At 41.8% G+C, this 24,830-nt stretch overlaps 1 protein-coding gene across 2 annotated transcripts in view; it reads left to right on the plus strand.

The window, feature by feature from the left end:
• Positions 1–24,830, plus strand: part of LRP2 (LDL receptor related protein 2) — a 139,288-nt gene that overhangs the window by 36,431 nt on the left and 78,027 nt on the right. For both annotated transcript variants that reach the window (XM_035133370.3, XM_060280370.2), the window contains exons 5-20: positions 3,349–3,459; positions 3,573–3,686; positions 4,525–4,641; positions 6,013–6,156; positions 6,811–6,930; positions 9,183–9,311; positions 11,252–11,421; positions 12,638–12,861; positions 13,750–13,956; positions 16,171–16,373; positions 18,422–18,562; positions 19,281–19,484; positions 20,540–20,732; positions 22,341–22,466; positions 23,374–23,504; positions 24,513–24,650. In XM_035133370.3, the coding sequence (XP_034989261.3) occupies positions 3,349–3,459; positions 3,573–3,686; positions 4,525–4,641; positions 6,013–6,156; positions 6,811–6,930; positions 9,183–9,311; positions 11,252–11,421; positions 12,638–12,861; positions 13,750–13,956; positions 16,171–16,373; positions 18,422–18,562; positions 19,281–19,484; positions 20,540–20,732; positions 22,341–22,466; positions 23,374–23,504; positions 24,513–24,650 (2,472 nt within the window). The remainder of the gene's footprint in view (positions 1–3,348; positions 3,460–3,572; positions 3,687–4,524; positions 4,642–6,012; positions 6,157–6,810; positions 6,931–9,182; positions 9,312–11,251; positions 11,422–12,637; positions 12,862–13,749; positions 13,957–16,170; positions 16,374–18,421; positions 18,563–19,280; positions 19,485–20,539; positions 20,733–22,340; positions 22,467–23,373; positions 23,505–24,512; positions 24,651–24,830) is intronic.

The following is a 24,830-nucleotide window of genomic DNA, read 5'->3' on the forward strand; positions in this document are numbered from 1 at the left end:
CTTCAGTCAGTGGATTTAATTGAATTCTGTAGTTTTTGCTTAACTTTGTCAGTGAAGCCCGAAAATTAAAGCGTAAAAGTTCAAAAGTACTCTGTTTAATTTTAAAGCCCGCTCCCAGTCAAATCAGTTAAGTGGGCCTGTCATTGCTGTAAGGTGATTAGTGTTCCGCACAGCAGTGTGGGAGACCCAGGGTTAATGCCTGATCTTCGTTTAGTAATCCTTGGACCAATAAATCCTGGGGTTGCTACAGAGTGGTAGACTCAGCCTTGGGCTGAGGGAAGGCTTCATATCTTTCAACGGCAGTCATTACGACTAATTAAAGGGTTGGTGTTGACAAACCTTCTTAATCGACAGAAGGGAGGTGCCTGTTAGTGTGGGGTCTTAAAGATAGGAGCGTTGCGCTGATTATGGGAAACCTAATGGCAGCAAATAGCAAAAGTGTGCTAATGTTTTGGAGGGCATACAATGTGGATAAAGTGACAAACAATATGAGCCCCTCATAGCTCTCTCTTTTACCACACTCAGTTCAAAGAATCTTTCATGTGGCAGGATCTTCAGCTCTGGAAAGAACTGTCAGTACACAGATTTATTGATGCATCAAGGCCATTTAATAGGGTTCAGTAACAGAGCAATGTACACCTCTTCTGCAAAATCTTTGCAGAAAAATGTTCCCAATGTCATCGAGGCATGTGACTTCCTGTGACTAGCTTCTGTATAAAATTCTCCTGCAAAAGCCAATGGACTGGATTCTGCTATAATGTTCGGTAGCAGTGAAGATAAATAGTGCTTTGAAGTCAGAATTAAAGAATGGGACCCATGAACGAAAATACGGTCAGCCAATAAAGACGAGGAGAGCTTTGGATTAAAACTTTTAAGGCAACGAGCTGCTGTTAAAACCACTCTGAAAATAAAGACATACAGTACAGAATTTGGTTTAACTGTGTAGGAGTCTAACAATGTTTCTGAATGACGTATAATATTTAAGAGAGTGATCAAATGTACAATGCTCTGCAGTTACACACCAAGTAAAATGGAACAAGCAGATTGAAGGCCACAGCCCATTTTACTGTTAATGGGATTAACAGCAAGAAAAAACTACCCATGCAAAGGCTAAGATAAACATCAGACCAGTGTTTCAGCTCCAGTCCATTTAATTATTGTTTCTGCTTCATAAAAATAATGGTTTTCTCCACTTACATAAATGCATTGCTCTGATTTAGAATCCTGGCTTGCTTCTCTTTCAAGAACATTTCAGTTAAAACCATTGTGAAGAATGTAGAAGGAAAGCATGCAGAAGAATATATAAAGGGTGGCTCTAATTGCCTTACACTTAAGTTTCCCATACTTTTATAGGAGCCATTTTTAATCCCATCTTTCTTTCATGCTTTCCTATTAACAAAATGTTACCAAGCTTCAACCCTATTCCCCACCCCAGCTGAAGCCCTGAAACTCTAAAAACACCAGGTCTTTTGAACAGGACTATTATTACAGTCCTGTTCAGACTTACCTTACATGCATCCTACTAGCTCAGGAAAGAACACATTCTCCTCCATACAACCCAACCCTAAGCTGATTTCTTGACACCTGTAATTTGCCATTTTTATGGGCAAGCATTTAATGCACCTACTATGCACCAACTGTGACTTACTATTTTGCTTCTGTGCTGTGCTGCTAAACTGTAGGGAAACTGTGGTTGGGCCAACCCATTTTTGCTATGTGAATCAGAACGCGAACTGATGCCCAAATAAACTATGGCCGACACATAGTGTGCTGGTGCATGCTGCTGAAATCGTGGATGTTTCGTTCCTCCTCCTTTGCTGCTGTTGTAGATGGTCTCTAGGACCAGGCACAAATCCAAGCATCATCAATGGCAAAGGAATATCACTGCTGGCATTTTCCACTTTTGGGGCATGTTGAGCATTCCCGGTGGCTTTCATGCTGTAGTAGCTGGAGCCCTCAGCTACACCAGGTTGAAGATTGGCCAAAGAATGTGTTAATGAAGCATTTCAACTGCACTGTCTACAACACCACGTATATGTGCCACTGTCTCTGGAGCAGCTAGCAGCTGTTAACAATATTGTCAAGATTAATCCCATTAGCCCCTAATGACCAGCTGTCCCCGATGATTATCCTGCCCTGGGCTCATAAGGTTTTACTACTGTTGCTTCATTTAGACAATGATTTAGAAACACAATAGGAAACGTTGCAGCAAAAAACTGTGCTTTAAAAATAAATCTGAAATAAAAATCTTCAAATGAATTAAAATAATAACAGTTAATGAACTATAGGAAAGATTATGGGAAAACAATGCTATCGTAGTTATAGGTCTAGAGGTTCTGCAGCTCTGCAGTTGCAGGTACCTTTTGTTTGCAAAGCTTGAACCAGAAATAAGAAGTGAATGACAACATCTGAATTCCCTCAGTCATCTGAACATGGGGAGCTGTATTTAAAGAAATTTTAATCTTGTTGGTGAGAGGAGATCCTACACTGTGAGATCTTCCATTTGGTCAATCACATTTCCTTGTAGTGCTGAGAGAAGTGGAAGTGAGTGCGTGAATTAGCACTTTCCCCCAAACTCTTCCTACGATTGTTTTGGGTAGGGCCAGTCCTACCATTAGGCAGAGTGAGGAGTCTGCCTCGGGCAGCTGATTTTGAGCATTGTAAAATTTTGCTGTTCGTTAGCAAATCACTAGTTATTTAATGTATTGCTGCTCTATTTCTGCTGCTAGGGAGGAAAAGAAGTGCTTGGGTGATTTTCTGCCATAAGTGTTAGAATAACTTGACTGGCCTTGGATACCATACACCTTGACCTCGGTTGCCATTTGCTGCTCCGTCATAGATAGTGAAATGTCTTGGGTTGGTTTTGGTTCTGGGGAAGAAGTAAATAATGCCCAAGCGGACTGCATAGATTGCTTGCAGTCTTGGGAAAACTGGCGGATGATTCAAGAGCTCAGTGTCAAAAAAGGATGAAGACGGATGTTTCATAAAGCAACAATGAAAACAAAATTAAGTGACATAATGAACAGCTGGGAGGGGAATAGATCAGGCATAGGCAACCTTTGGCCCACCAGATGTTTTGGCCTGCAATTCCCATGATCCCTAGCTAAGAGGACCAGTGGTCAGGGATGATGGGAATTATAGTCCAAAACATGTGGAGGGCCGAAGGTTGCCTATGCCTGCTTTAGATGATGATGGACCACAACTCCCAAAGATCTCTGATCATAGGCCATGGTGATTGAAGCTGATGGAAGCTGGAGTCCATCTGAAGAGCCACAGTTTCCACCGTTGCAGATGTATAGCCTAACTGCTTCTCTGATGTATTAGAGTAAAGCATCTTTCCCCTTGCAGAGTACCCAACGTGTGATCAGCTATCGTGTTCCAATGGAGCATGCTTTAATGCAAGCCAACGCTGTGATGGCAATGTGGACTGCAGAGACGCCTCTGATGAAACCAACTGCAGTAAGTACTGTGTATGCACACCATGGAGGATTCAACTGGTGTGCTTGATCATAATAACCAAAATGCTGGCATTTCTTTCTAGGCTACGTTCACGTGTTTTTCCTTCTTTTCAGCTCGTGGATGCTCCAATGCCCAGTTTCAGTGTGGAAATGGAGAATGTATCCCCCGAGCCTTTGTTTGTGACCACGATGATGATTGTGGAGACAGGAGCGATGAAAACTCTTGCAGTACGTCAGTTTTCACTTGGGCTTCTTTCACTACTTTACAGCTCAGAGATAGATAGGGAACTTGTGGCTTGTCAATTGCTGTTGGACCACAACTCCCATCATCCTTGATAATTGGCCAATGCCATGCTGGGTGGGGCTGATGGGAATTTGAGTTCAACAGCATCTGGAGGACCACAGCTTCCCCTTCCCTGACCTAGAGGCTGAGCTTGATTAAGTATGAAATGTACTGTTTAGAATATTGGACAGTGTACCTGTGAGTTTTACCAGCAGTGGAGCAGGTTCACTCAAACCTGGACCATTTCAAACTTGTGTGTGCGCGTGTACACTGAAGATTGATGTCTCGCAACTGAAATCCGTGGATGGGACATATCTCTGTCAACATAGCTAAGCTCAGTAACATGGGACAAAAATTCTTCTTATTTGTTGCTTTACGGTAGGTCAGAAATACTGGGGATGCTTTCCACTCTTTGCTCTTGGAGGTAGATTCTTTGAAGGAAGATTTGTTTGGGGGCTGGAATAGAAGGCACTTCTGCTTCTTTCCTAAAGCCAGTCTGTCTTTCTCCTGCCTTTGTAATGTGTGGTTGTGGGTCCCCTCCTAGTCTGCTCTGCTCTACTGCTTCCATCCAGTTCAGGTGTCTGTGCTCCTGCTTGCAGGCCTGGTAGAAAAGAAAGAAGTTAAGACGGCAGCAGAAGCATTGGGCACCAAACCTTAGTGGTCTGAGCTTGCTCCAGCAAGTTTTATTTCCATGTACATATGTCTAGAGTCCAGGGAGGTAGTGTGAAAAGTTTGGCATGTGGGGAATTCTTTATTATTATTTTTTGCTGTTTTCTTCCTCAGCATATGCAGCTTGTAAAGGGAATTTCTACACTTGCCCAAGTGGTCGCTGTATTCATCAGAGCTGGGTATGTGATGGAGATGATGACTGCGAAGATAACGAAGATGAAATAGGATGTGGTAAGCAATGAAATAAACTGGCTTCAGAAGTAGTGACATTTGCAAATATGACTTTCCTGCCCCTTCTGGGTGACGATTTATACAAATGCAGGTAGAAGATAACTTGCCATATTTTTGTACCCTCTTTTACAGCGTTCCATTTTTAAAGCAATATGTAGCTTTTGTTACCAAGTTCAGTCCAGAACATTAGACTATGACATAGCAATCCTCAACTGTACTTTGGTGCTCAAGATGTAATATCAGAGGTTTTGTTTAAACTCAGGGTGCCTTAGTATGTGGTAAGTGATGAAATCATTTAAGGGACTTGAGGGACAAGATCCTTTAAAAAAAATCTATCTGCCACAAAATGCATGATACATACCAGAAAGGTCTAATTCCTAGTTAGAAAGATATGTATGTGAAACCCAAGACATATTTGTCAAAATGGTGTGACCGTAGGCTGTCTTAAAGCAGAAGTGCCACCCCATTTACTTATTCCTTGCTCAACCTGACAGATGTTTCTGAAATCAGTAAGAGTTCCACCATCACACACACATCATACCTGCCAAGTTGCTGTCGGAGAAATAAGGGACCGGGCCGGAAGTAGCAGACCAGAAGTAGCGCTGCTGCCATTTTGGAACTGGGCGGAGCATGCTCAGAAGTGACTTTTGATGCTGCTTTGTCCAGTTCCAAAATGGCTGCCGCGCCTGAAGTCACACTGCAGCCATTTTGGAACTGGGCAGAGCAGCGTCAAAAGTCGCTTCTGAGCATGCTCCGCCCAGTTCCAAAATGGCCGCCGCGCCAGAATAAACCGGGGAAAAACAAAAAAATCCGTTTTTTCAGCTAGGAACAGCTGGAAAAATGGGGATTTCCCGGGGAATACGGGAGACTTGGCAGCTATGCACATACATTCTCAGTCTTTTTAAAATTCAGCCTGTATTCTGCCATACTGTCCCCCCGCCCCCGAAGAAACAGAAGCCACTTCATCCATTTGATTTGTTAGCTGTGCATTTACAGTGTTTTAAGTTTACATTTCAACATACAATGTGTGATTATGAGTAATAACGATTTGCAAACATGGAATATCTTACAAGCGGGCATGTCAAGGAGATGTGATTGGAGGCAGCCATTTCCTTGTTGGCAAACCCAGGTTCATTTCTGCGCAATGTGTGAATTGGTCGCTGGAAATAGTAGAAAAGTTTTTTTTCCTTGAGTACCTTGAAGCTGAAAGAGAGAGGCAGACAGAAGTAGAAGATTGGCTGATGGAGGCTTTTCTAGTTATGCTGCACTTCAGATAGCTTACGACAACCCCACCCCTCAAAATAACAAATGCTTCTTCAAACCTGAAATACTATTTGATATTGTGTAATGATTCTCTCTTCTGTTCCTTAGAGAGCGGGCATCGAGATTGCTACCCTGGTGAATGGGCCTGCCCTCTGTCAGGACAGTGTATTCCAATTGGCAAAGTCTGCGATGGGACTCCGGACTGCCCAGGCAGAGAAGATGAAACAAACATAACTGCAGGCAGACACTGCAGTGAGTAAATAGCACGTGCAAAAGTGTATGGAGGATCAGTCTTGCCATCTAGGCAACTATGGTTCATCTCTGAGAACCCAGTATTGGAAAGAAGAGAAGGGAGCAAGACTTTGTTTAACTTGCATTCACAAAGTCTGGGACACCCTTTCTGATTTTTTTGCAATGCTTCTTCCACATAAAAGTTTCCTCATTAATTTTAAGTATGGTTTGTCTACAGAGATCAGTGGCAGTCCCCTAAGATGAATGCTTACCTGGAATCATCAAACACATAACTACTGGGGTGCAATTCCTAAGCTTGCATCGCACAGTAGTAGTCATCTGTTTGACGGGGCCTGTGAACATAGCTGTTGGTTGAGCTCATGGTGCAAAATGGCCCCATTTCTCAAGTGATGTCTTTGCATTGTGCACACATTGGCTTATAGTTAAGGTTTCCCATTTGTTCCCTGTTTGCTGAAACAGTGTGTTTGTTTGTGTGTGTGTGTGTGAGAGAGAGAGAGAGAGAGAGAGAGACAGACAGACAGACAGACAGACAGACAGACAGACAGACAGACAGACAGACAGACAAACAAGATACCTGTACAATTCAGTCTGCAGAACCAAGCTGCTCATACTTTGTCTTAAGGGTGATATTCAAAATGATTTTGTTTTTGGCAGACATATCTCGCTGTGCGGCGTTGAGCTGCCAGTACCGCTGTCACTCTTCCCCTTCTGGAGGAACATGCTATTGTCCTGCAGGATACATAATCAGCAGCAATGACAGCCGCACCTGCATTGGTAAGTGAATAATGTTGAGATACTGATCGTTCATCTCTAAACTCCCTCCCCACAATTGTCATGGATGTTAAGAACTCTCAATCTTCTAAAGCTATTGTCACCACCCTTTTGTTTTGTTTTGTTGTGGTGACCCACGGGTTCAGATTTGCTTGATATTGTACCCCATTGATTGATTGCCTGATAGCAATCAGTTTCATGCATTTTAACTTCAAGTTTGCCTGTTTTATAACCGTTACTTGACACATCTCAGCAAAAAGTTGCTTAACACCCCTATTAACGTGGAACCTGTTGAGATGCTTATAATGCTTTCCAAGTTATTCATAGTTTTGTTGATGGGAATGTAAGAACACCAATGACCATCTGATTGCAGGATATTTCTTCATAATCTATAGAAATGTTTTCCAAAAACAAACAGGTACACAAGCTGTGTTAGATGTCGTGAAGCATGAATAGTTTTAATCATTTTATTCCCAATAAAGGCCATTTTGACAAGTATCAATGGGGTGGTTGAGCTTGCATTTTGCTAAATAGTAGCTCAATGCATTTCGGGTGCTGTGAATTTCTGTTGGATAGGCATGCTGTGCCCCATATCTGGACTTTAATGGGGCTTTACTTCTAATGCAGCGGAGGAAAAATGGTAGCTTGCTTTCCAATGTATAGCACAGCCAGTGCTTTTTTACTTGCCTTTTTCACTTGTTGTGGTATTCTTGTCATCAGTTTTATATATACGGTGATGTCCCAGTGAATGCAGTGGGCTTTTTGCATGCGTGACAAGGCAGAGTATTGCAGTGTGTGGTGCTTAAAGGTGTAAGTTAGTACAATAAGGTTGTGTAATCCTCCCCATTACCTTTTGACCTAGTTCTCTTAAGGTGCATATTGACAGTACCACTTCAGACTATAGATGGCAGAAGGAGGGCTGCTCAGCTGAATTTTCTCCCATATAATACATTTCCACCATTCAGAAAACTAACTAGCAGAGAAGAAGGTCCAGTCTTCTTCCTGTCAGGCTATTTTTCCTATGTGTGGATAATTTTGTTTGTTTGTTTGAAAGAGTGTGCAAATTTGGGAGCCCCGTCTGAAGTGGTACAAGCCATCCTCCCTGAGGACTAGATCTTTGTCTGTTGGTTTGTTCTTCATTCTGGTTCACTCAGATAGCAAACGAAAAGCCATTCACCTGCTAAGTAATCCAATTTCAGTTGTCCTTACAGTTTTTGAGATGGAGGAGTTTAAGCTTCTAATGCTGAAAGTCGAGTTCAAATTAGTGTCAATAATCTGGTTCTTGCTTGCTCCTGTTATAAATGTTGTGAGATGAGAGAATAAGAGGCAAGTCTGACTTCAAGGTGATATCTGAAATGTCAGAAGACAAAACTTAGATGATTTGCTTTATTGTTAAGATTTTAGTGCAGCTGAGAAACCCCTAATAAAAACGCACAATTGTTTTTTTAAAAAATTGGTTATACATATCCCTTCTGCTAAAGCATGATTTTGTGAAGTTTCCCGTAGATACTGGCATTGCAGTCCCCATCATTTTAAGAAAGGCGGTTTCCCCAAATCACAGAGCAAGTTAACTTCCCTCTGATTTAATTTAGAGTTGCTGTGAGTTTTTATCGTGAAATAAGTGGACCGAGTGCTCGGGATTGGTTTGAATAAGCATTTGAGCATATAAATTGATTTATCTAAATTTATCTCTCTTTCATTTTGATCAGGGTAGACTGAGCACTGAGGAGTTGTGATTGACAATAGGGCACCCAGTTTGTTCCATGGCTGGGCAGCAAAAGCCGGTGTTTGAACTTGAAACCTGGGTTCAAACCCAATGTCCTACCTGTTGCATTACATGCTGTGTGTTACTGTGTGTCATCTTTATTAAATGGCAGCCCACATTTTAGCCAAGGCAGCAGTTTTTCCAAAGATGGGCATCAGTCGGGTGAGTTTAAGGAGAATGGAAACTTAATGCAACCACATAGAGGAGCTGGGTGTTGTGGTTGCTGCTGCTGCTGCTGCTGCTGCTGTATCCTGTGGACCCCTTACTCAAAATATTCTCAGAAGTCTTGGGTATTTTTAGATCCTAAGTTCCTGGAAAATATGGAAGAGGCATGCATTTATAACATCTGAATCTGATGGGCATGTTTCTGTTAGTAAGCAAGCAAGTGCATCTGTGTAAGAGAGGACTCCTGCAAATAGGCAGAAAGAAAGTGATGGATTCTGTGGACAGAATGTGCTTGGCAATGTTTGCAACCTTGTCTGTGTCACAGACTTCGACGACTGCAAGACGTGGGGCATTTGTGACCAAGTGTGCGAAGACCGCGTTGGCCACCATCGGTGTCACTGTGCAGAAGGTTACGTCTTGGAGCATCACCGCCACTGCCGAGCCAACACCTCATGTAAGCCAGGAGCTCTGGGAGTTGATCTTTCTCCCTTGAGCGATGCTTTGAAAGCGAACATTATCTTGTCATCTCACAGGTGCTTGAATGGAAAGCCGATTATATGCTTGTGATAAATGGAATGCCCTTGAGTGTAATGCAAGGATGCTTAAAGTTTTGCAAGGCCTCCCAGCACTTTGCTGTCACCATCTATTTACCTATTAGCCAGTTGTTGCTGGAAGACCAGGCGGCAAGTCCCCCCAGGGTCCTTCACCAAGCAATGAAAACAAAGACACCCCACTCTGCCACGAAGGATTTCTAAGTGCCATTGATTTAGATGGGAGAGGTTTAAACAAGACCATAGCTCAGCGGCCGAACTCATGGTTTGCATGCAGAAGGTTTCACATTCCATCATTATATCTCCAGAAAGAAATCCCAGCCTGAGCTAGGTGGACCAGTTGTCCGGCTCAGCATGTGGCAGCTTTCTTAAATGTGCATTTATCTCCACAGCATAAATCAGTGATGCTGAAAAGTGCTTTAAATTGGGCAGGTTTGCACACAATGCACATATTTGTAAAGTATGAAAGTCGTGAAAGAGGAACGAATAATTTTCGCCTGGCGCTTAAAATGTGTGCACTAGGGTGATGACTTTTTTACAACCTCATTTCCCTGTATCATAATTTGATGAGCTTTCATTAAAGATTAGATAAAATCTTACTTTCAAAGAGATTTGATTTTTAAAAAAACCTCATGCACAAAATGATTTAAAAATTTTTATTTATCAGTTTTTTGACCATTTTTGAAGTCACTGTAAGCAGATATAAAATTGAACCCAAGCTTTAGAGTCACATATATACAACATTATATAGGGTCATCAAACACACAATGAAGCTTTTTTTTAGCTGCAGTAACAGTATAGACGCCGCTAGAGGACAATGTTTTGCTACCTCTCCTGTAGGTTCTTTTCCCAGGATGCCCGGCAGGGTCTGCTGGCTGAGTTTTGAGGTCCCCAAAAGGGGCTTTTACCTTGCGCGGGTGTGACATTTGTATACCCTATGTTGCTAAGAACACTCCCCATTGTGGAATGTGGTGTTGTGTCCAAATTTGATACGAAATATATATAGAATTGTTCATACAATTTTATGAAATGGTAAAACGGCATACAAAAAAATTAAAAACTGTTTGTGCGTAACCATTTTAAATATTTCAATGAAATATACCTCATTTTAGTCATTAATAGGCAAAAGTTCATCCATTTGTGCTACAGGAAATAATTTTTGAGGGAAAAAAAATGAAAAAGTCATCACCCTAATGTGCACTAGTTCAGTGTTTCCCAACCTTGTGCCTCCAGATGTTTTTGGACTACAACTCCCACCATCCCTAGCTAGCAAGACCAGTGGTCAGGAATGATGGGAATTGTAGTCTGAAAAACATCTGGAGGCACAAGGTTGGGAAACACTGCACTAGTTCATCTTCTCCCAGAGAATGAGACCCAATTTACATGGTACACCAGGTATGTGGCTTCTTCCACAATGTGTAACCATATGGGCACTTCTGCAATATAGTTAGTTACCTGTATGAATTGGTGGTGGTGGGTCTTGGTTATATATTGACCTAAGAAGCAATAGAAAATGAAAAAAATGTTCTGAATAGGGCTATGATATGAACCGCATAATACCTGTTCATTCAAGCAGATAACTGTATAGACCATTAACCAGATAATCTGGGAATCATGACCCTCTGTTTCATGTGTAAATTGAGCCTTAATACTGGGGTTGCCGTAGAGAATCAGATTCTAGAAAATTTATAGAATAGGTATGCCCGTAAGGTGATTTTTTATAGACTGGTGGTACACACAGTTGTCACAGTTAACTGTTGGTTGTTACCCATCCTTTCTGTAGTTTTCTAGCTAATGCCCAACTGCACAATAAATGTCACATTAATGCCGTCTGTTCTTTCAGCCGGAGTTGCCTCAGTTATTTTTTCTAATGGCCGTGATTTGCTGGTTGGAGATCTTCATGGACGCAGTTTTCAGACTCTAGTCAGATCCCGGAACCGTGGAGTCGCTGTCGGTGTGGACTTTCATTTTCAGCTGCGTAGAGTATTTTGGACAGATACAGTGCAAGATAAGGTAGGTTGAAATGCCGAGCAAAATGGCATTTTTGGAGCAGAGGGATCCAAGAGCAGGATGTGTTGATAACTTTTCATTTCTCGGAACAGATGCAGGGCCCTCCTTTGTTTCCCAACAAAAACGAACTTTGAGATGGTTTTATGATAATGACCGCACTTGCAGGCTGTGCTCTTACATGTGATATATCAAACAAAGCACGCTATTATGCTATGGTACTATCTTGAGCAACTCTTAATATGATTGAAAATGGAGTCCAAAAACCTAATTAAGAGAAATAGTAGACATTCTTTCAAAATTGAGCGTATTTTTTTTCCTTTGCAAATTCTTGAAACTTGATCATTTAAAATGTGAAAGTACTGTGTTCTCTGAGGAGATAAAAATCAAATATTCCTCAAGTATATTACAGATAATTGAGCTCTAGGTAAGAAATATTGACAGTGTGTTGTACTATGGGCCAATATTTTATTTCATTGCTTTTATGCATTGCTTATATTAAGTTCATGTAATCTAAAAGGTGTATTCAGCTTCAAATCCAAATGGTTCAAGAATAATTACTTTAAAAAGATTGGGAATATGAGTTAAGAAGAACAAGTTGCTTTTTCTCTTGCCTTGCAAATGCCATTAAAAATATTCTGCTGTCCACTAAAAACAAAAAACAAAAAAATATATATTGGGGAGCAGGAAGGATTTTTCTCTCAGAACAAATTGGTTAGTGGTGATGTGGATAACATTTGCCTTCATCTCTAGCCCATTCTCTGCATCAAGGGCTCCCAATCTGTGGTCCACAAACTTCGCTCAGATGGTCCATGACATGTCTGTGGATTTGTGGTTGAAGATGGGAGATGGCACATCCATCACATTCGGTCTTCATATTTATTTTTAATTGTATTTTTATTCTTTTATTTTTTTATATTGTATTTTATTCTGTTCTTGTATTGAATTCTATGGAATTCAAATTGCATTACAATAAAATACAGTATACAAGAAATAAAGGAAACATAGAGTGAAATACAGTGAAAACCACATGCCATCTAATGCGGCACATTACAATTGCTACAGCAGGCAGAAAAATAATTTAAGGGATCTGCCAAGACTCAACAAATTTCAAGTGGTCAGTGCAGACTGAAGTTTGGGAATCGCTGATCCTAGACCTGTATTCAGAGGGGGCTCTAAATGTCCAAAGACCTCACCATTGTAATTCAAACTTTACTTTCAGGTTTTTTCAGTTGGTATTGATGGCTCAGAAATCCATGAAGTTCTAAACGTTTCAGTCGACACACCTGAAAACCTAGCTGTGGACTGGATTAACAACAAGCTCTATATAGTAGAAACCAGTGTCAACAGAATTGATATGGTAAATTTGGATGGAACTAACAGAGTAACTCTTATTGCTGAAAGCTTGGGAAACCCTAGAGGAATAGCTCTCGATCCTACTGTTGGGTAAGTTATAATGCTGAATTAAACAGAATCCCTTCCGTTTGTAAACTGTATAAAGTTTTTGAAATATCACGGACTATAGAATAAATATAGGAACAGATGATGGTATAGAGTAGGGATGTCCAACCGGTCAACTGTGATCGACAGGTTGATCCCCCGATGCTAGCGGACGATCATGGGCTCATTTTCCTCCGCGGGGGAAAAAAAGATCATCTGGCCTTGCTCCCTCGCTCTGTCCTTCATTCGTACATGATCGCAAAGACGGAAGAGCGAGTTATCGCTGCCGGGTATAGTACTCCCCCTAAAAAAGCTCAAAAACTTTGGCTGGCTAGACCGCTGCTAGTTTCCCCCCCGGGAGTAGATCGCAGTCTCTTGGGAGTTGGACGTCCCTGGTATAGAGCTTTCAGCTCTTTGTTCTCTTCCTCTTGCAGAATTGCATACTTTTGCTTTACATTTCTTTGTTCGCTTCTGTAACAACTGTGTTCAGGAGCAGCAGTACAAGAGTCGTGATAGGAACGTTTTGCTGAATCCAAGAGAAGAGGAAGGAGTATGGTGCAATTCACTGTGTTTATGTCTGTGGCAGGAGATGGCAGGCCACTCTATACATTAAATAAGCTGGCATAAGATGCTGGGAATTGTCTTCTCATTGCAATGGTTCTGCATGGGACAGAGGGCATTACTGGCGAGCTCCTCCATGCAGTTTGAGGGACTGATGTGATAAGAATTTGCATTTCTTGATGGCTTGATGTACATACGTATGTACATTACCCCTAGTTCCTCCTGTGTCCGTTCTTGGCCAGTGTGCAGAGTGGCTGGTCTGGTGCCACAAGACTATTTCTAGTATTTCTATGAAGACTGAGAGGATTTTTCTTTTCTTCTTTCCTTTTATAGTTATTTATTTTTCTCAGACTGGGATAGTCTCTCTGGTGATCCGAAAGTGGAAAGAGCCTTCATGGATGGAACAAACCGCCTAGACTTGGTTAAAACAAAATTAGGCTGGCCTGCTGGGATAACTTTGGATATTGTATCGAAGAGACTTTACTGGGTGGATAGCCGGTTTGATTACATCGAAACTGTAACTTACGATGGACTGCAGAGGTGGGAAGAGGTTTAATCAATATTTTTAGTTGTTAATTTATTTGTACTATCGCTTGTTCCAATTTATGAGAGTTGTGTGTTATAAAAGGTAAAGGGACCCCTGATCATTAGGTCCAGTCGTGACCAACTCTGGGGTTGCAGCACTCATCTCGCGTTATTGGCCAAAGGAGCTGGCAAAACCAGAGCAGCGCACAGAAATGTCGTTTACCTTCCCGCCGGAGCGGTACCTATTTATCTACTTGCACTTTGATGTGCTTTCGAACTGCTAGGTTGGCAGGAGCTGGTACAGAGGAACGGGAGCTCACCCTGTTGCGGGGATTCGAACCGCCGACCTTCTAATCAGCAAGCCCTAGGCTCTGCGCCACCCCCGTTGTGTGTTATAGATTTCCATTAAATCCACACAGGATTATAAAGCAGATGGGTAGATATTTGAAGCTATATTATGAAACATCTGGTTTTTTAAAAGATATTCACCACTGTCCCTGGATCTGTGAGCAGTAACAGTCCAGGGGTAGCTAACCTCTTCAGATGTTCTTTGGCTGCAACTCCCATAATTCCTTACAATTAGCCATGCTAGCTTGGTCTGATGAGAGCTGTGGTCAACCAACATCTGAAGGACTCTGCTGGCAACTCCTGGGCTAAATTATTAACAGAAAAGTGGTAGGCTCTCCTTGTTGCATGCATTGATTGGATAGGATAAGGATAAGAATATTGTGTTGATCCCTAGTATTTGTAGGAGTGGAGAAGGTTATTTCATTGTCCATGTTGATTTGTATATCCTTGGGTACGGGAAGCGAATGGTTTTGGGGCTTCAAATGTTGATCCTGAGATGATTGGTAGGGGAGGGGAAGGGATCCCTCCTGGAAACGACAATCCCTAAATACACAACTCTGCACAACTCTGGATGCCAGGGAGTTGGCACCCACACAGCCCCTTCCGTCCCATTTGCTCCTTTTGTTTACAGTGGAGAACTTAATTTTAAAGTCCTATCTTTGTTTTTCCTTGTAATCTGGACTTTTCAAGGTAATTTCCACTGTCTAGTGAACCAAGAACGCAAATAGAATACTCTCCCCCACCTTTAAGATAAAAAAGCTTGTTACTTCTTGATGCCTGGAGCTTCAGATGTAACATTCCTTCCAGAGAGGAACAGTTGCTAGTTTATTAATATAAAATCAGCATACTCAGTCTAAGATAACATTAAAAAATGCACTTTTTAAGCAAAAGTTTCAATTCGTTTGGCTGTAGTACAGCAGCAGTTCTTCTGACACATACATTTAAAGCACACACCCAAATGCACATTTAAAGCACACGGCTCCTCCCCCCAAAGAATTCTGGGAACTGTAGTTTAGTAAGGACGCTGGGAGATTTACCTCTGTGAGGGAGAAACTACACTCCCCAGGATCCTTTGGGGGAAGTCATATATTTCAAATGTATGGTGGATCTGCTTTAAATGTTTGGTGTGGATCTGCCAATAGCCTTGCTTCATAATGAATGCCACAATCAATTCCAAAGTCCATTAAGGCTATCAGTAGCTACTAGTCCTGATGGTTGTGTTCAGTGTCATCAGATGTCAAGGAAATAAACTAACTCTCTGACTTTTAGAAGACATCTGAAGACAGACCTGTATTGGGAAATTTTTAACATCTGATGTTTCAAATTTTTTTAAAATATGTGCTGTAAGCCACCCAGAGTGGCTGGGGAAACCCAGCCAGATGGGCTGGGTATAAATAATAAAAGTATTATTATTATGAACAGTTGCTGAGAATTGTAGATATAGAGAATGCCATTGTGTGCAGGTTCTGCTTGTGGGTTTCCCATAGTCTTCTATTTCGACATTGTGAGAACAGGATGCAGAACTACACGAGCCTTTAATCTGATCCAGTAAAGCAGTTAAATTGGTTTTATTGGTTGGAGCCCTTTAATTTCTTTTTTTTTATAAAAAAAGCTCATGTAGCTGACCTCCCTTATAACCCTTCCTTGATGTCCTGTTCACAGGCTTCTCAATTTTACATTATTCCAATAGTTTTCTCCTCTATGATTTTTCTTCTTTGACCCTCACTGCACATATTTGTTTATGATTCCACAGGTCAGTTGCTAAATCCCTTGTGAAGCCACCTTAACCAGAGATTGAATGTAATATTGATCTTGCCTGACTACAAGTCTTCGTTTTCAGATTTTGTTAATGAAAAATAATTCTTTCTGACTCACAAACAGGAGAACAATAGCTCACGGAGGCTCATTGATTCCTCATCCTTACGGAATAAGCCTTTTTGAGCACAATGTGTATTTTACCGACTGGACAAAGATGGCGGTGATGAAAGCTAATAAATTTGAGGATTCTAACCCACAAGTTATTTATCAGTCTTCCTTGCGTCCGTACGGAGTGGCGGTCTATCATGCTCTCAGGCAGCCCTATGGTAAGTCAAATGAGGGAGCCAAAGGGAAGTAGCCTCTTTAAAATGGCTGAAGGTGCGATTGGATGCCGTGGGATTTGGCTATTAGTTGTGATAACTGTGTTGCACGAAGGCTTGGCATGGGTGATGTTCATTCAGTGCCTTATTCCCTTGAAGCTTTCAAAGAATAAAATACAACCAAACGGATGTAAGGCATGTCTGGCTAAACTGCAGCCTTACCGTCGACCATGCCATCTGTGACGGATAGGACTTGGAAGCCCTTGGGCTCCCCATCTCCAACGTAACGGAATCTTTGCACTTGTAAGGGAAGACGGAGCCCAATGGATATGACAACAGCATGCAGGGCAAGGGATACTTCGTGCATCTAGCAGTTTGGGCTGCTCTCCTTGTTGGTTTGGTCACATCCTTGATGTCGAAGGTAGCAGTACTGTCAGCTCTGACATCACTGCACACTTGAGGGACTGTGGTGGTAGATCGCCAGCATACATACACATCGCAGCATACTTATTTACAGGTTGGCAGCTGGGATATTAATTCTAAGCACCCTGCCCTATCTTCCAAGTGATAAGTGCTGTTAAAGCTGGCAGTGCTGATCATCTTTTTGGAAGGTCTGTGTATGGCATATCCCTTTACAAGAGGATTTCTAGGCCTCAGCCAGCCTCTGAAGTATATTGGCATGGAGGGAGGGGGAGAGAGAGAGAGTGAGAGAGTGAGTGAGAGAGAGTGTTATATTTCTCTGATGAAAATAGGGACATCCTATTCCATAGTAATAATCTGATCATTTATAGTCTGCCCATCTGACTGGGCAGCTCCCAACATATATAAAGGTAAAGGTAAAGGGACCCCTGACCATTAGGTCCAGTCGTGACCGACTCTGGGGTTGTGCGCTCATCTCGCATTATTGGCCGAGGGAGCCGGCGTATAGTTTCCAGGACATGTGGCCAGCATGACAAAGCCGCTTCTGGCAAACCAGAGCAGCACATGGAAACGCCGTTTACCTTCCCGCTGTAGCGGTTCCTATTTATCTACTTGCATTTTGACATGCTTTTGAACTGCTAGGTTGGCAGGAGCTGGGACCAAGCAACGGGAGCTCACCCCGTCACAGGGATTCGAACCGCCGACCTTCTGATCAGCAAGCCCTAGGCTCAGTGGTTTAACCACAGCGCCACCTGGGTCCCAACATATATAAAAACATAATAAAATATTAAACAATTAAAAACTTCCCTAAACAGGGCTGGTTTCAGATGTCTTCTAAAGGTTGTATAAGTTACTTATCTCTATACCCTCCAACATTTTTCCAATGAAAATAGGGACATCCTAAGGAAAACCGGGACATTTCAGGATCAAATCAGAAACTGGGGCAGCTTCTGTAAATTCGGGACTGTCCCTGGAAAATATGGACACTTGGAGGGTCTGGTGTGTGTGTGTCATAGCTGCCAAGTTATCCCTTTTTTAAAGGGATTTTCCCTTATGCTGAATAGGCTTCCTCGCGAGAAAAGGGAAAACTTGGCAGCTATGGTGTGTGTGTGTGTAATTTTCTTTTTTTAAAGCATACTGTTCTAACTACTCTTAAAGGGGAGAGCGGCATTTCCTTATTAGCTGGAATGAATGAATGAATGTGTTTCAGGTGAATTAGGTGTGAGACAGCCTCTGATCCAAGATGTTAAGCAATTCAAGTCCCATTGTTTTCAATAGGAGAGAGGAATGCTTTTAGCTTTCTCTTTTAAATCAGTGGGATTTAAATGTACTTGATATGTAGAAAGAAAAACTACTTTTGGAAAAAATAAATAAACCAAAATCTGTGAGTCTGCAATATGCTGAGAATCTATTCAGAAATGCTTAGACGGTTGGGAAATTTGAACGGATTTAACAGGAGTTGACCATGTAAAATGTGTTATAGGAGGCACTCAACATGAGTAGAGGAAAGCTGATATTTCGTCCCTAATGTTCTGCATGCACTTAGGTAAAAAGTACCAATGAATTTTAAAGCATCATGAAAACCTAACATTTGATTTAATTTGGTAAGGCTGTACCCATATTATTTTTTCCAGTAAGAAATCCTTGTGGTAGCAATAATGGAGGGTGTGAGCAGATCTGTGTTCTCAGTCACAAAACAGATAATGATGGTCTTGGCTATCGTTGCAAATGCATGTTGGGCTTTGACTTGCATGCTGACGGACGACGTTGCATTGGTAAGGACTCATGCTGACTCTCTTAAGTAATGCTTCTATGGATGGCTGTATTGCTAGCTGGCTTTTCAGTTTCAGTGTGTGCAATCCTCACAGCTGCTGTGCACCATTATGTAGCAGAGTGCATGTGGGACCACTCACATCTCCCCATAGGGGTGTTATGCATGTTTCCTGCGTTTGCCCCAAAAGTATTCCATGTGGTGGGAACTGTTGTGTTGCAGCCCATCCCAGTTCTTTGGCTTGCATCCACTACATGTACTTCTCATTTCAGAAATGATTTGGGCGTGGGATTGGGTTCTGTTGTGATCCAGAGCAGGCAGAGTTCTATTGCTGGGTTTAGCCCTTATTTATTTATCACATTTATATTCCATCTTTCTTCCATCACAAATCTCACAACATAGGTTTTTTAGACAGTGTCTCATGGAGGTATTGGCCAGATGAAGGCCTGATTAGTTTCAGCAAGTTGACAACATCATACACCACACCTTTAGATTGGGCACTTGTTTAAGTTTGTATATAAGTTTGTTGTAATTTTCTGTTCTCCACTTTTCATTTTTAATTGAATTAGTCTTTTCTGGTAGATGTTCTTGCAAGGATATATTCTCCTCCTCTCAGTTATGTTTTTAAAAGCATTAATTAACTTCAACTAACTATTATTTTAGGATCATTGGAGCCTTGAAGTAATGAAGCTGATTTTCCCCCCTGTTCTTTCTCCTTAAAGCTGTGCAGCAGTTTCTGCTCTTCTCATCCCAGCTAGCTGTGCGTGGAATCCCATTCAATCTTTCCACCCAGGAAGATGTGATCATCCCTGTGACAGGGACCCCTTCCTATTTTGTTGGGATTGACTTCTACGCCCAGGAGGATACTATCTTCTATTCTGATACCATTAAGGACATAATTTATAAACAAAAAACAGATGGGACAGGTAAGATGCAAATCTCTCTGTTTTTATTTCCTCCTTTGCCTATCTTAGCATCTTGAACTGAGCAGGAAAAAATGGGTAATAATTGCTATTGATCCCATTGATTCAGACTACAAAGCAAAACTGCTGTTTTCAACTCTATAGACTGTATTATATAGAATAAAACTGCTGGCCCATATAGCTCCGTACTGTCTGCATTGATTGGGAGCTGCTTTTCAAGGCTCTTAGGCAGGGGTCAGCAAACTTTTTCAGCAGGGGGCCAGTCCACTGTCCCTCAGAGACCTTGTGGGAGGCCGGTCTATATTTTGAAAAAAAAATATGAACAAATACCTGTGCCCCACATATAACTCAGAGATGCATTTTAAATAAAAGCACACACTCTACTCATGTGAAAACACGCTGATTCCCGGATCGTCTGCAGGCTGGATTTAGGAGGCGATTGGGCTCTTAGGCATGGGTAGGCAAACTAAGGCCCAGGGGCCAGATCTGGCCCAATCACCTTCTAAATCTAAAATGCAGGCCTGAGATGTTTCCCAACTATGGTTCCTCAGTTCCTTTTAACAGCAAATTGAACCTGGGATCTTTTGCATACAGAGAATGTTTTCTACCACTTAGCTATAGATAGGGATTCCATAGAATTCCTATGGAAATGGGAGTAGAAGTTGCCGTAATTCGCATGTTCAACCTACGTCAGGAATGGAGCAGTATTCGCTATCATTATTATTAGTCTGCAAATGCTATGCTGTAGTCTGCATTGGTTTTGATGTTGCCCTTTCACTGGAATTAATTAATTAGGTTCTGGCCATAGCAAATAGGTTTTATAACATAGGTTTTAGTGGAAATCAAACTGTAGCGGAACGGAAGCAGCGTTGATTGCAATGAACACAGGATGAGATAGAAATCTACTGCTTACTTCCCCATCCACTGGCCACTCACTTTGGGGATTGCAGAGGGGAAGTGGTTAAACAAATAGCTAAGTATTTATCATATAACACTTAAATCGAAAGATCCCCATTCCCCTTTTGATAAATTTTATGTCCCTTTTATATGAACACTAGGCAGGGAAATCCTTGTAGCCAACAGAGTGGAAGGAGTTGAAGACTTGGCTTTTGATTGGATCTCCAAGAATATCTACTGGACGGACCCTCCATATAGGAGCATTAGTGTCATGAGATTGGCTGATAAATCGAGAAGAGCTATAGTTCAGAATCTGAATAACCCTCGTTCAATAGTGGTTCATCCTGTTATTGGGTAAGTCTCAGCACCCAAATGTGTGTTCAGAAATATAATGAGGTAAAGCCCCTCTGCGATGCTGCTGTGTTATAATGCAGGCAGTGCATCATGTGCTAGAATGCTCCTCTGTGTCAATAGTCTGGAAAGCTTGAATGCTATAGAAACGATTTCTACTGTAACCTGTTTTTCCACATGCAGGTTTGCTATTAAAAATGTGTGTATTCAACCATGCCATTCCACCGCCTCCATTCTGAAGTGAAACCAGGTCCAGGAGGGGTGTACCACATGATATTTCTGAAACTGTAGATTGACTCCAACTTTTTTTTTAATACTGTTTGTGTGTGTTTTAAGGGCCATATGGTTTTGTATTTCAAAAATACTTCTTGCTGTTTTCAGTCCAGGAGCCTCCTTTTCCCATCTCAGTTCTTCTCCCCTTGCTCAGGCATCCCTCCCCCTCTGCCTTGTTCTCCTGGCACCAGTTACAACACCCAGAGCAAAAAGCAAGGTGGTACAAAATCAACACAAAAGGGGTATTCAGCAGAATTATCTATTAAAAAACCAAGAAGTGTTTGAACTGTTCTCTTTCTTTGGATTGGAACAGAACTCACTGCAGCATAAGAGCTCCTGTTATCTCCACAGTGTTATCTGTATAAATAACTCTCTTGGAGGAGTGTTGGAGCATGTCTTTCGCTTACCTAGTCTCTGATTCTCCGTTCTGAGGGCCAAATCCCAGCCTGATGTTTTTGCTCTGTAGAGGGAAAAGAAGTTATTACAGAATGCAAAGTCCATGCTGAGGTTATTACCATGGTTAGGCGTACTGCCTCTGATGGCTGGGGCTCCCTCTCCTGGCACTTGGTTACGCAGCTGGAGTCAGTTCCCATTATCTCTTGGCGAGAGGCCAATTTAAACCTTCTATGAATGTCTTGTAACTTTGATTATACTATGGAAAAATCTTCCTCCTATCTATTTCCTTATTTCCATATTGTTAACTGTTGACAGATCTTTAACAAGATCATAATGCTTTTATTTATTGCTGTTTATCCATCATGGATTGGGAGGGAATGCTCCAGTTCTTAGCAATATGGCTGACACTTTCTTCTCTATTGAGTTAAACTTTTGTTTTGGTGAAAACTGGTCACTACTATTACTATTACTATTATTATTTAGGGTCAAGTTATCCCTAGGTAATTTTCCATGGATTTCCCCTTGCAGCCCCCTGCACTTCCCTCCCAAAATACTCTGCAGGGTCACAGTGCCCCTTGGAACATCATGGGAAATGGCACTGTGGGGGGCATAAGGGGAAAGAGGAATAGATGAAAATTGCCTGCCAGTCCCTTCCTTCAGTGTAGTGCCCCGTGAAATCCACTCAAGGGAAATCTGAATCCAATCCATTATTATCCTTTTATTTAGTGAATGAGTGTGTGTTGAGCTCAGTTGAGTTTGCTTTTAAAATTTGTTTCCGCTGTAAGCGATAGCAAGAACAAGTGTTAGAACTTAGGTAAGCACTATGTCTAAAAGACGGTTTTTAGTTTGGTTTTTATTGCACTGCAGGGTGACCGGCTGAGGAGAAATATCAACATTTTGATGACTATTTGTAGTTTCAGTGCATTTTATTTTTATTTCCAGATACATATTTTGGACGGACTGGTTCCGGCCTGCTAAGATCATGAGAGCATGGAGTGATGGATCACATGCCTTACCAATTGTGAACACAACACTTGGCTGGCCTAACGGCTTAGCTATTGATTGGAGGTAACAAATCAAATCAAAACAAGGATTTTTTAAAAGCAGATATATTCTACAACCAGCGGACATGGCAGAAATAATCTCTACACTACAGCAAATGCAGCATCAAAATGACCCAATAGTCAAGTCATTTTCTTGCAAACTACAGATGCTTTTAGTTTGCCACCAAAAGTTGAAATACTTTAGATGGTAGGGAAGTAAGTTATGAAATACCATTCCGAACAACAGATTTAAGTTTTCAGTTATGGCTGGGCTGAAAGGGTGGGAGAGGGCACCTTAACCAAAGCTTTGATCTGTAGTGATAGGCACCTTTTTTTTCAGTGTCCTCCCTGCCTCATGGTGTGCTTTGAAAGGAGATTGAAACGGTTCACACCTCTGAAGTGAGGGCATTGCTGAGCCAGAAAGCATTGCCCTCATTCTGAATTGGCTTATGCAACGGATCCAACTCTGAATGGCTATATTGAATCATAATAATTTTATAATTTTTTATTAAATTTGTACACCGCCCTTTATCTGAAGATCTCAGGGCAGTTCACAGCATAAAAATGCAAAGTAAAAACACAAAATACATACTAAAAAACAAGACCAAAACAAACCCATATCCCCCCCCAAAAAAAACACTTTTAAAGGACATTTGTTGTGTGGGCCCCAACTGACAGGGAAGGCTTTCCAGGAAGAAGCCTAATTTGAAAGGGGTGCAGCGAAAACAGTGAGGGACTTGTGGAAGGCAGATTTTGGAACATTTCATCAAAATACTAATTTTGCACTGGATGTTTATGGTGCAGAAACCTCCATTGAGTTGAAAAGCAGTTAGATGGGAATTATTTACAAAGGAATATACGTTCCACCTGCATGTCTCCACAGGCAAACTACCTTTCTGTAAAAATTCAAATAAAACTGTCATTCCTTTCAGTTCTTTAAGGCTTTACTGGGTGGATGCCTTCTTTGATAAGATTGAACACAGTACCTTTGATGGGCTGGACAGGAAGACGCTGGAACGAATTAATCAGATGACACATCCGTTTGGTCTCGCTATCTTTGGAGGTCAGTATCTATGTTGAGCCCTCACAGTCTCTCACGGTATGAAAGCCTTTTGGAATATAGTAGGTTGCAGTGCTTTGAAATGCAGGATTTCTTGCAAAAGGATTGTTTACAACAGGGCTGGGGGACTGGTGGCCTTGCAGGTGTTGTTGTGACTCCGACTTCCACCAGCCCCAGTCAGCATGTCCCAGAGTGTAAGGGATGGTGGGAGTTGCAGCCCAACAACATCTGGGTGGCTTCAGGTTCCCTTATCTCCGGTTTATGAGGTTTCACTTCTTCCTTTGCTTTTGTAATACACACGCAAACAGAAAATGCAGGTTTCAGCCTTGTATCTGACACTCTTGATGCTGCAAGTGCAGCTTTGGCCAGTTTTCTGTCTGGTTTCCAGTATGATGTTGTTGGTTGGTTGGGTTTGTTTGTTTTTAACGAGGGAAATAATGTTGGTGCTGAAACTCCATGCTGTAAAAGCTGTTGTTGTCGCTTGCTCATATCACCAAATTCACCATGCCATTCACCATGGCCTCTTTCTGGAGCAAGTATGTGGAGGAATAGGCTGAACCTCACACCACACATTCATTTTCGTGCTGCATCGCCCAACTCCCCATGTGAAATTCTACAATCGTCCAGAGATCACTTCTGCAGTATGGATACACACTAATTCTGAGGAAGAGTTGAGAATTGACTAGCACCCTAACGTCCCTAAGTGGAGATCGGCTTAATGGAACAAGACTTTCTTGCCTCCCTCTTCTCTGTACTGCACTTCCAGTTTGTTCCAGTTTGTTCCTTCCAGTTGGGGGAACCTCTAGAACAGCAGGTGGTGGTGGGTGGGGCTGCAGCAGAAAAAGTGGAATCCATAAAAACCCCACCCACCCCACAAACATGGCTCATGGCGGGCACCTTTGGATGCAAACCAGTACATGTGCCCAGTCAGCTTTGGGACATGAACATCCCTGTTGTTCATATATAATAATAACCTCTTTAATGTTTTGGTTTTTGGGTGGGGTATTGCAGGCTATGCATATTTCACTGACTGGAGACTTGGTGGAATAGTTCGGGTCCGAAAGTCTGATGGAGGAGAAATGACTATTATTAGGAGGGGAATCAATAATATCATGCACGTGAAAGCATATAATGCTCAGTCTCAAATAGGTAAGCTTATCTATTGTACTTTTTCAAGGATGCATGTCGAAGCATCTTGATTTGCAGTAGCATTATGTAACTCCTTTAAACATTTTCACAGATTCCCAAGTTTTTGCCCTTCCACTTTCACTTTTCAACCTTTACCTTTCGTTCCTCAGAAATCTTTTCCTTCTTCGGGAAAGGGGGTGT

Source organism: Zootoca vivipara, chromosome 1 (genome assembly GCF_965207765.1).
Source record: "Zootoca vivipara chromosome 1, rZooViv2.hap1.1, whole genome shotgun sequence".
NCBI classification, from domain to species: domain Eukaryota; kingdom Metazoa; phylum Chordata; class Lepidosauria; order Squamata; family Lacertidae; genus Zootoca; species Zootoca vivipara.